This window comes from Mus caroli, chromosome 4 (genome assembly GCF_900094665.2).
Source record: "Mus caroli chromosome 4, CAROLI_EIJ_v1.1, whole genome shotgun sequence".
Taxonomy (NCBI): domain Eukaryota; kingdom Metazoa; phylum Chordata; class Mammalia; order Rodentia; family Muridae; genus Mus; species Mus caroli.
Window position 1 is genome coordinate 97,144,555 of NC_034573.1, and position 12,561 is coordinate 97,157,115.

The 12,561-nt window shown below is 38.3% G+C and overlaps 1 protein-coding gene across 2 annotated transcripts in view; it reads right to left on the minus strand.

Annotated features, from left to right (window-relative positions):
* Window positions 1–552: 552 nt before the first annotated feature.
* The window catches only part of Prkaa2 (protein kinase AMP-activated catalytic subunit alpha 2), a 72,447-nt gene continuing 60,438 nt past the window's right edge, over window positions 553–12,561 (minus strand). For both annotated transcript variants that reach the window (XM_021160008.2, XM_029475872.1), the window contains 3 exons: window positions 10,542–11,046; window positions 8,089–8,215; window positions 553–7,721 (listed from right to left, as the gene is read on the minus strand). In XM_021160008.2, coding sequence (XP_021015667.1) covers window positions 7,483–7,721; window positions 8,089–8,215; window positions 10,542–11,046 — 871 coding nt within the window. In that variant the 3' untranslated portion in view covers window positions 553–7,482. The remainder of the gene's footprint in view (window positions 7,722–8,088; window positions 8,216–10,541; window positions 11,047–12,561) is intronic.

The following is a 12,561-nucleotide window of genomic DNA, read 5'->3' on the forward strand; positions in this document are numbered from 1 at the left end:
TATAGGGAAGGAAGACAAAGAGGAGGAAAAATAATGATAACAACAACAACAACAAATTAGTAGTAGTGGCTTTGTGTTTAGTCACCTGAGAGAACCCAAGTATGCCCATGGTACTTCCAACGAGCAAAATAATAAATCTGTGCTAAGTCCTTAAAATTGTGTCAGCTTGTTATAAAAAATGGAAAACCCAGACATGGCTCAGGTAAGAAACTATAAAGTATGGGGGCTGGAGAGATGGCTCAGTGGTTAAGAGCACTGGCTGCTCTTCCAGAGGTCCCAGGTTCAATTCCCAGCACCCACATGGCAGTTCATGTGCATCTGTTACTCCACTAGTCCCAGGGCTCTGACACCTTCACACAAACACACGCACAGGTAAAGCTCCAGAGACCCATTATATATTTGAAAAAACTATAGTGTACAGTAACAAAGACAAAAGTGAGCAATGATGGTGTGAAATAGCCAACGAGTCCCAAGCAATTTCTTCCTAATACAGCTTTCTCTTAACTGGAACACAGAATATTAGCGTAATTACTGAATAGAAACAACAATAGCTTTCAAATTAAACAGACTTTAATTTGATTTTGTGGAAAATGCAGATGCGCAATTAGACAGGCCACTTTCCTCTTGTGTTTGTTGCCAAGGAGTTCCATACAAGTGCAAACATTAATCAGAGGTAGCCTGCACATAGGAACTGCTATGCAACTCACTATCTTTTCTATACGGTTACTAAAGATGAATCCTTTTCACTGATCATTGAACTCACAAGAATGTGTAACAAATAAAACTAAAATTATAATCTACAGTTATTTAAATAAAATCACTGTAAATCTGTTGGTTTCTGTTCTGAAACTGATTATAAAAAGTAGTCCCAATTTCAATAATTTAACAATGTTTTTAAATAGAGATGTACTCTGCCCCTGCACCATATATTATAGGACTATCTTATAGGCTAAGAACAAATGCATGGTGCCCCTGAAAGGCAAATCAAATTATTACTATCCAGTAATACACTACGTTATGATCATGGACACAACCTAGTATCTGCCAACTTTCAGTTTTATTTTTTACACACAAAAGTCACTGTATAATAGTTACACATGATGAAAAAAAAAAAAAACCACAACCATTCCTACCAAAATATCGAAATACTATCCTTCAAGGTCATAGTTCACAACAATTTCAAAATGAACACTCAAAACAGTACAACCATGAATATAGTTGTGAACAGTTTTGACAGTTGTAGTTTGGTACATTAAGGCAGCTTCAGACAACATTTTGAATAACAATATTTATTGAAACAAAAGACAGATTTGATATTTAAACATTTGAGGTTTTCAAGAAAATTTTAAGTGTCTTACAGTAAGAACACTATGATTTGTGAAACTGTGTCTTAAACATTCTCAGCACTATGCCCTTATTACATATGACATCTAAAAACAAGATACTCATTCCACCATTACCAAAGGTGTCTAGTAAAAAAGGAAAGATTGACATTGGGGATGGGACTATAAACCCCTACTTCGGGGCTTTGAAGCGGCTTCTCACACACATCTGTGAGGTAGGTTATTATCCACACTTTGTACAAGAGAAAACTACACAAGGTTATATAACGTGTGCTGCTATAGTAACAAACAGGGAATTCCATCCAATTAGAGTCAGTCCTCAGCTTTGAATTTCTTTCCTTTATAAACTTTCAAATATAAACACTGCTAGTAATTGCATTCATTTTAAAAGCATAAGAAGGCAGCCAAATATTTTCCCAGGTGGCTTTAAAAAGTGAAATAAATGAAAGAGAAAATGTATTCAGTGAAGAACGTCACTGGTGATGCTGTGAGGTTTGGTCGAGTGGAATTGAAAGGGCAGAAGCAAACCCTGTGACCGTCTGTGGGAGGGACAGGTAGGTCACAGAGAACCCGAGAACGGGAGAGGGGCTGGGGTGGGGCAGACTTTGAACACGTTCACTTTGACTCTACAATTATTTGAGAAGGCACCAGGTACTCTTTCTTTCTTTGTGTAGACAGTGGGTCTATGTCTCTTCGATTCTGGGAAAATGTTCTCTATTTAGAAAACATGGGCTTCGAATGTGGTAACAAACCTTATTTACAAGTGACTTTTAGCTGTGAAAATGCGCATTAGGACTAGCAGGAGAAAACTAACAATGCAACACTTTCCCAGGAGGCTTCCTTTCTCTTTGAAAATTTAAATAAACACAAAGTAGCAAACCTTGAATTAAAAAAAAAAAATTCTGTATAAACCTTATTTTTTCAAAAGTCTGTCCAAAAAAAATTTTTTTTTCATTCTAGGACATTGTACAAATTCTTAACTATTTTTTTTAAACTGGAGAGAATATTATACCCTAGAATTTCCTTAATTGCACTTTAAATATACTTGAATTACCCACCCTGCTTGTTCAAATAATCATGAATTACCTCTATAAAACTTGAACTGCTTTTAGACATAAACTACAGTTACTAAAAGTCACATGCAGTCACAACCGGCACTGCTATGCAAGGCTGGCAGTAAACATTAATGTTGGCTCACAAAATACAGGCCTGCAGTCTGATAACTTCTGGATTGGACCTGATTCTGAACAGGTTATGGCTGAAGAAGCTTAATCAAAACTCCATCCAGTCTAGACTGGGGGCCTGTTCCTCATGCTATTACTGTTCAGTAGCATCAACGGCATCATAAATATTCAAGGAAAGGCTGGTAAAGATGCCGCTGCTAACTTGTTTACATAATCCATATGTATATATACACATACATATATGCATGACTTGAAGCTCATTAACTTAAGTTACGTTTCCAAGTTTAAAAAGGCTTGGTGAACTCCTATCAAAGCCAATAGTGATTAGGGAGCTCAGAGAGACACACTGTATACAAACAGTGTCATCTCATGTATGCACAAAATTTAAAAATTGCCAAAATGAAATTTAGATAAGCCTAATTCGGCTAACAGTCACAAACTGTGATCATTTAGATAGGACTAAGGCTACTTTTCCTCTACAAAGAGAGGCTGTACTTTGAGAGTCATGTAAAGGACCGGGGAATTTAGATTGAAGTGAAGCCCTTGCTTCTTACACGTGAAACCTGGGTTCAATCACTAGTAGAAAACTCCCTACACCAAAATCACAGAAATACAATTTCAGAAAAAAAGAAATATGTTCTAGAGATTTTTCTGATTTTAAGCACCCTCAATAACTTATAAATACTTATAATAAAATCAATATAATCATAAATATTTCACAAAATTACATCTAGTTAGTGCAATCAACTAGCTTTTAAAATTAGACTAACTACATTCAGTTATAACTACTACATGTCATTCCAGGACTTACAAGCAACACACCAGTGTTTATTTTTATTACTTGACTCTCAGATGTTTCACAAACTCTTTCTGTTCAGCCCGGAAGATGATCAACTGCAGTGAGCCTGCTTACTGGACTGGGTACTGCGAGCGAGCACTAGCAGACCTGGAAACGCATCGGCCCCGCCACTGCTACCTAGCAGTCATCTTCTAATGAATGCTAAATCCACACCATGTTTTCAGTTTTGCATTCCAGTAGTCCAAGTAGTTTTGGTTAGTATACCTTTGAAATGCCTTGGACTAAGAAAAAACACTCATACTAGCAAACAAATACATAAAATGTGAACACTCACACTGACGCTCTGAAGTAGTAAACAAGGCAGGACTTCAGAGCTCAGAGGGACGATAGCTCTGTGTCCATCCCTTTCATTTTAGGGCTTTAAATTGAGGCCAAGTCCTAGATCATACTTACTATCCAGAGTTTTCAACAGAGTTGCCAAGAACTACTAAGCCATAATCCCTACTTAACAAGCCACAGAGGACTGAAGGACAAGTTGCCAGGCTGAACCAAACACAAAGCAGACAAGTCTACGGGCAGTCTCACATTTAGGTATGAGACTTCACCCTGGGAGTGACCAGGCAGAGCTGTGGTGTCTGTGGTAGGTATGTTCCAGGCTGTTAAGTCTTATGAACATCAGTGTGGGGCCCACATTAACTAAGCATGCTTGCATGTTAGGAGAGACTACAGATGAAGCAGTATAAAAATCTGATTTGGTTGTTTACGATTATTTTCCAAATTGTGTTTCATTTCATCTCAAGTATTAAATTTGTGTTCCCTGAGTACAAACTAGCTAAGGAAAGAGTAGATTGAGAATTAAATATTCTTGAATACTTACTTGCATAAAGTAGAGAATTACTGTGCTACATATACCCAATTCCCTAGCACAGAGGGTCTTAATGTTTCTGCTTAGCTTAGGCTCCTAGCTTCTCTCTGCAGATAACCAGATGTTGCAAGGGCCTTTTACAAGAGTTCTTGATCAGAACAAAACCCTAACTTGTGAATGGTTTGGTTTTCTCTCTCCCTGTAGATTTACTTTGAGATAGCTTCAATTTTGGTTTCCTAAATAAAAGGACGTAGAAAACGTTCAGTGGCCATTGAAAAATGAATAAAACTGGCTTGCTATCCATGAAGCCACAACAGAAAGCCACTGCTCTCTTACTCTTCTGGTTTTCCTTAAGTAACCTTGTCTATGACTTTTCAGTCACCCTCTAAGGGGAAAAAAGAATAGATGTTTTACCTAAAAAGCATCACAGGATTAGGAACCCCAGCATGTGGTACAAGCCCCAGACTCAGGATGACCCTATGTGCATGGTCAATGGAGCAGATCTGAATTAGCATCAGGCTCTGGGGAAGGGATGTTACTCACTGTCACTAACGACCACACTGTGGCGCTCAGAGACAATCGTTTCTCATATTTTCTTATGGGATGCTATGGTTCCTTTATTGTTTTCATTTGAAACAAGGTCTTGCTATCTATCTAGTCCTTAGGCCCCAACGTATCTTCCTGCCTCATACTCCCCAGTCGTATTACAGGTAAGCAACCAGACTCAGCAAACGTTTTAAAAGAGTAAACTAGTTTGGACAAAGTAGGGTTTTGCAGTTATGTGGGGGTTTTTTGTTTTGTTTTGTTTTTTCTCAAAGTCTGCAAGTCTTTCGTGTTAATAGTCACTGTCCTTTGCAAGGTGCAGAGCAGAACACAATGTATTCCAAAATTATTCTGTGGAATTTCTTTGTTTTAGGAAATACTATTTTGGAAACAGATGGACTCTGTTTCCAAGACATACCACACCTATAACTTAATAGTTATTCGCTGTACGATCCAAGAGGATAGACTGCTCTAAACTCAGTATCTACCATACCCATAGGATTGACTGAAATGTAGGAACTGTAAATTTGCGAAGACTTCTTTCCTTCTCTGTTTCCAAGAGCAACAAATCCCTATGCTGTGACTGAATTCCTGCCTCTGCTTTTCGAGATGAGTCACTGAATTCTCTCTGAAAACCAACTTACTCTATCATCTAGATTCATTAAATAATTATGTCTTAAAATGTTAAAAGGAACAAAATGACCTTCAGTTCTCCTGAAATTCAACAGGTAACTGTCAACCTGGGTATTCATAATACTGGAATAAATAAGACAATAGTAAATAACTTTTAGCTCTTGAATAGCATCATAACATTTCATATAAAGTAATTCTGGTTTAAATTCACTAGACTAAGAAAGCATTCTGCATCCTTCCTGCCTTCATAACTGTTGTGGATGCTGCTATTAGAGGTAAGGAGGAATCTACTCAGTCCCTTACTTCAAGGTCTTCCACACCATACTTAGGCAAACACTATAAGGTGGTCTCTCCCCCACCCCACAAACAAGGATACATACACATTTGGAGAAGTCAAAACTATGCCACATTCATAAAACACTTTAGACAAACCAGGACTAAGTATTGGTATTGAAATAACTACTAAAATTACCATCTATTGCCACAAGATGGCAATCTTTCAAAGATGAAACTTAAGGTACCTTAAATTCTACACTCAATCAGTGGGCAAATATTTTACTATTGAGAAGTTGGAGTGATAAACATTGACCATCTTTTTAAAAGAACTACAAAGTTATCTGATGTGATATGATGCAAATTCCTGATTCAAAAAGCTATTTAGAGATAGACAAACTTGTCTTCTGGGATCTCATGAGAAACCTGGTCTACCAGTCTCATTTGCTTCGTGGTAAACAGAAAATACACTATTTTTGGTGAAGAGAAACCTGTCAAGGCCAATGGTGCTGTTTTTTTTTCAAGAGCTTAATATTTTCTAGGGTGACTCAGATCAGTGATTTTTAAAATTACAACATAAATACAATAAATGAATAAATAATTATTAGATAAATTACACATAATTTAAAATACTTTTACCAAAACAACATATAATCAATTAACTTTATCTATCTTGCAATATAGTGCTTTTTTTTTGTCTTAAATTAAAAAAAAAAACTTGCAAAAAAAAGTTTGGTTTTTTTTTTTTTTTTTTGATTAAAAGCACGGATGTGTCAATACATATGTATATATATGTAAACAACACATATACATATTCCAGGAGAATATACTTTTAAATATTTAAGGCTTCCATGTCCAATCAGGTTCAACAGTGAAGGTCACAGCAGATCAAGCTTTGGAAGTATACAAAGACCTGATGGCCAAAGCAAGGTTTTTAACTAAAGGATTCATGAGAGGGAAAAGCAATGAGCAAGACAGAGGCTCCTGAGGAAGACAGAGGGAGGAGGTGGCATTGATAACAAATGTTAAGGGAATTAGCAAATATGCCAGAGGGCCATGACTGCCGGCCCTCCTCCCAGCTACCCCAGTCTGATAGACACAAAACAAGATCATAGAGTAGAATTTTCTTTTAAGAGACTGCTGTTGGTATTTTGCTTGTCTCATTGAACTGTGTACTGATTTTGCATGGTTTTGTATTGCTTGGTGGTGGTGTGATTTAACTAGGGGCCTTGCACAACTGTCAGGAAGCTGGGAGACTAGGCTCCTATTATCAGAAACACAGTCTTAATGGCTAATACTAGGCAGTATTTGCAGAAATAATTTAAAAGACTTTGGTTTCTAATATTTAGGGGGACAGGATTTTCAGATTTCTCTATTGAAATAATATTTCCCTAACAGTTATTCTAGATCTTAATCTTCTTGTACAAGAGTGCCCAGGCAGCCTAACAGCTGCTGAAGTTTAGGAGGTAAACCGGATTTACGTACACGAAACATGAAGGAAGGAGGCCCACCGAACCACCCCTACCTCAGCTGGTTCATCAGTGAGGTGTGCTTGCCATCTATAGTGAATTCACAGGTGTAAGTTAACAAACGCCACCAGCACTCACCCATTACTACCTCTGCACACTTGTCACAGGCACAGTAGAGTTACAGAGTTCTAAGAGTAAACAGAACGCCGGATTTCTGTGTTTTCGGTGATTTCAATAACACTGCATGTCACCTGGGAATGTTCACACCAACTTCTATTGCAGAGCATGTAATACCGAGAGTGAGATAATAATTTAAAGAGTGTATGTGATTTCACAGTGCGGTGACAGAAAGACAGAGACCAGGGGTGGATAATCAACGAGCTAAAGCAGTGATAAGACTGGCGCACATTTCAAAAAAATCCATGGTGTGACTGCCCAGGCGCGGGGATGCCGAGGACAAAGTGCTGCCGGTCAGAGAACCAGTGAGAGAGCCAGAAAGAGAATGGTTCTCAGCTGTGCTGGAGTCAAAACTTGACCGTGCTTTGTGGAGGCCCGCAGCAGAACAGGAGCGCTGGGGTGTTGAAGAACCAGACCTCTGCTCCACCACCTCATCTGAAATGACCAAAGAACAGTAAACATAGCAACAGCCAAGTACTTGCCCAAGTCCTCCCGGGGAAGATGCTGCAGAAGGGGAAGGAAAACCAATCTGTCAAGGAGCTGAGGAAGGACTGTGATGCTTGTGTTTAGAAGATGCAGCATTTATAAGGAAATGAAAGGGAATATGCATACATCTGAAAATTCCTTACATCCTCAGCAATTTATTTTCTGCTAAGACCACAGGTTTGGTTTTACTTATATTTTGTTTAGATCTGCTTTAAGAGTGGAGGACCCACCCACCATGTCTTTGTTATGATTTTAACACTAGGTCACATTGTGCCAGGTTTTATTTCTCAGGACTCGTTCCTGCTGGCCTCCTTACCATCGATGCTTTTGAAGTCCAGAAGATAGCTCCGACTGTCTACCAGGTAAAGCTGTAAGCTCATTTTCACATAGTTGCCAGTCACTGGGTTTTTTCTTCTTACTCGAAGATGGTATGCATTCACTACCTAAAGTCAGAAATAAATAAAAATTTAAAACTACACAATGTCTCCCATCTTAGCAAAGACCATCAAAAGCAAATATAGGTGAGAGAGAGAAGAGCTTATAGTTGACTCCTCTATGTTACAAATAGTTTGGTATATTTAATCCCACTAACAACAGCATTTGTTAAAAACTTAGATCCTATAGTCTAGCCTTAATTTAGATATGGATCCTTTCTAGAGTATTAATAATAATCTCAGTTACCTTTTCTTCAGTTGTTTTGAAGGAATAACCAAGAATTAAATGTTAGTGGTTTACATCAGGTAGAGCAATAAAACCCAAATACCTCAACGCCAGAGGATGGTGTTACTACCTCCAGAAAACTGAAGCTCAGACAAAGAGGGCTCTGGGTCTTCAGAACGTTGGTCAAATTAGTTTCTAAATTCTTTCCATGGATATTTGAAAAATGTTGGCATCTCCTTTTATTTACATATTTATATAATGAGACAGGGTCCCACACTGATCTTAAATATATATTCTCCTGCCTCAGATTTCATTTCTGAAGTGCTACTACAGTCATGAACCACTATGTCCAGCAAAAAAAATTTTAAGTAAATAAAATAGCTTCAGAAAAAGGAGATAGGCTTAAATTTAAGTAAATATTAAGTTTATTTAATCATGTAAAATAATAAATGAAAGCATACTAAAACTGATGTATTAAAATATATTGAATACTCCTATAATAAACTTGAATTTTTTTCTCCTTAATGACTCATACAACAAAACTGTAAGTCATGAATCTGGAAGAGGACAAGTAGGGAAAAGCCAGGGTACTGGGACTTGGGGAATAAGAGAGAGTTGGGAAAATAGCAAGAATTCATTTTATACATGTACAAAATTGCTAAAAACTAAAATAGGCCTGTTATAGCACATGCCTTTAATCCCAGCACTTAGAGGTAGAAGCAGATGGATCTCCAGGAGTTCAAGGCCAAACTGGTCTGTCTACACATGAGTTCTAGGATAGCCACAATGACATAGTGAACAGGTCCTATCTTGGGGAAAATAGAGAGAGAGAGAGAGAGAGACAGACAGACAGACAGACAGACAGACATCACCCTCAAGAAAAGAGCAACAGTTAAAGGGATATTTCATTTTTTAAAATGTCCCATATATATTCAAATAGAGTTAAACTGCAACAGAATGCTAAATTGAAAAGAAAGTAAAACTATTTGTTGATTGTAGTAAAAATATGCCATAATGAAGTATGATAGTTGATACTGAACAGTGTTGGCACTGATAAAGACCATGGGGACTCTGAAGTTGTACTGAATGCCCTTTATATCATGAGATGGTTATGCTTCTATGGGAAGAAGAGATGGAAGGTTATAGCTTTGAAATGATATGATCTGGTATGCAGTTGACAACGGTAGACTTATGATGGTTAATACTGTCATCATGACAAGGTCTACAATCACCTCATGGACACACCTCCAAGCATGTCTGTAAGAGATTTCCTAGATGAGGGAAACTGAAGTGGGAAGGTCTAGACTAAATGTGGGCAGCACCATTTCATATGCTGGAGTCCTGAACTAAGGGAGGATGTGAGCAGAGCACCAGCAGCCATTGCTTTCTGCTTCCTGACTGAACATGGTGTGATCTTCTGCCTCACACCACTGCCTCCATGACGTCCTGCTGTGGATGGCCTGTGTCCTAGAACAGTGAGACTGAATGAACCTTCTCTCCCCACTCCCTCCCTCCCCTCTCCCCCTTCCTCCCTCCCCACTTCCTTCTGTCAGGTATTTTGTCACAGCATGAATAAAGCAACTAACATGTCAAGGATTTAAAGGCCAGATGAGAGAATTTCTCGACTTAAAGAAGAGTATTTGCTGATTAAATGAGCATGTCTTAGCAGCAAAATAGATACCAAACACTAGCTGTCCTAGCCATCGACCATCTACACCAAAAAAGCATGGAGAGAAAACAAACTTCCTAAAAAGAGAAAAAAGTTCAAAGAAATTGCCTTTCAAGATTTCCACCATTTGTTGCTATGAGCCATGCTGAGAGAGGTGAGCTGTTTTCGCAGATAACTTCGACTGCACGGCCAAGAATGCTATACTGGAAACCGAAATGCGTCCCCAGCATCAATAGTTCTTTGTCCTTTTTAATGTTTCAACTGTGTGTGTTGTATAATTTAAAAGAATGAACCATGTCAACCAAAAGCATGAAGCCTGCTACTATTATTTCTAAATCAAAACGAACTTTGTGTGGACCTCAATACTCAACCACTTTGACAACTCCTTATGTAAGAAAACTCTCTTGGACCAACAGCCTTAGTGCGCGGTGATTTCCTACCTTCCATTCAAAACCCAGCTGCTTCATAGCTCGGTAAACTTCAGCCATAATGTCACACGCTTTGCTCTGGCTTCGGATTCCAAGATGCCACTTGGCTTTTTTCACAGCTAGAGACTTGGGCTTTGTTGTGTTGAGTGCATCCAGTGGACAGCGTGCTTTGGGGCTGTCTGCGATGAGAGGCGGCATCCTTTCTGGATGTGGTTTCAGGCCTGGAGGAATATGCATGGCGCTGTCATCCATAAAAGAACCTGATGGAGGACTAGAGGCGAGGTAGAACTCACTGGCTTGGTTCATTATTCTCCGATTGTCAATGATAAGATGATAAGCCACTGCAAGCTGGTCTTGCGGGTCACCACTATACAGACTATTCATCACTTCTGACTCTGTACACTCGAATTTCTCACAGACTTCCTTCACAGCCTCATCATCAATGACGTTCGCATCGTAGGAGGGGTCTTCAGGAAATAGGTAGCTGGGCAAATCCTGTTTAAACCATTCATGTTCTCTAGGAAAAACACCATACACACTATTGTAAGAACATGCTTTGATAAGTCCCACATAATGTAGACATGTGGCAATACAACATAAAGATACTACAATACTGGTCTCAAGTCCCAGTTCTGTCTATTGACTATGTGGCCCTACACCAGTTAATTAATCTCTATGCCACTATGGGCCATGTGCCCCTACTCCAGTTAATTAATCTCTATCCCTGAATAAATACAGATATTTAGGCTCAAGATATTTCCCTGAAAATGAACAAAGTGTGTCTGTCACTTTGAGGAAAATGGTGGCAATATTTGTAGCCAGTGTTAGAATCCTAAGTTTCCAAGCAATTCAGATGATGTACAGTACTTTGTTCCCACCTCCTAGAATTTGATGGTTTCTCAAGATCTAAAGTTCTGATTGTTAGTATTGATAAGACTGAACCTGACATTTATAGTGTAAAATGAAATGTTGAAAATTTGTATATTTCAATATTGCAAGATTTCCCAACGATGTGAAAAAATTACACATGCATGAGAAGGTCACTTAAAATGTAACATTATTATATAACTATAATGCGGTAAAATACAAAACTTCATTTTCTTCTCAGTCGATACTGAAAGCTGTAAGCTAGTATGTAAAGCTTTGGTTTAGTATCAAGAATACTACTATCATGTGGATGGCTATAAAATATTCCTTTATTTTCCAACCACTTGCCTGAGTCCACATTTTCCTCAGTGATTGCAATGAATATAAAATATTGCAAGATTAAATGAAGAAGTAGATTGAGAATCTGCCTGCTTCTGATTGAGCTAGACATTAAGGAGACTTATAAAAATGTAAGATGATGCTTTGCAAAATGTTTCTGAAAAGTTTTCCTACTACACTTATTATCCTAGCTATTCAGAAGTCTGATTCAGTAGGATCTCAAGTTCAAGGCTTGCTGCAGCTACAAAAGAAACTAGAGGCCGCTCTGAGTAATTTAGTCAGAGCTTGTCGCCAATGACATATGAAAGCAGAGGGGAGGGACAGAGACGCAGCTCAGTGGAAGAGCGTTTGCCGAGGAAGCACAGGCTCTAGGTCCAGTTCTTACTTGTTTGTTTCCATCTAAATGAGCAGATTGTAAGTGAACTTAACCCTAATTTGAATTATTATATGCGAACTACTGGTGTATTATTCATTAAAAACTTCTTTGACATTCTCAATAACGTTTAAGAGGGTAAAGAGATATTAAAACTAAGATGTTTGCACACTGCTCTCTTAATCTTACTTTCCCTCACTTCTGGACCTTTATGTCTAATATCATGACTGTTATCAAAAAGTCTTCAGAGATTATATGCCAGATGAAAGTAAACAACTATTAAAAATAAATGGTTCAACACCCATTCATGATTAAAGCCTTGGAAAGACCAGGAATTCAAGGCCCATACCTAACCATGATAAAAGAAATCTACAGCAAACCAGTAGCCAACATCAAAGTAAATGGTGAGAAGCTGGAAGCAATCCCACTAAAATCAGGGACTAGACAAGGCTG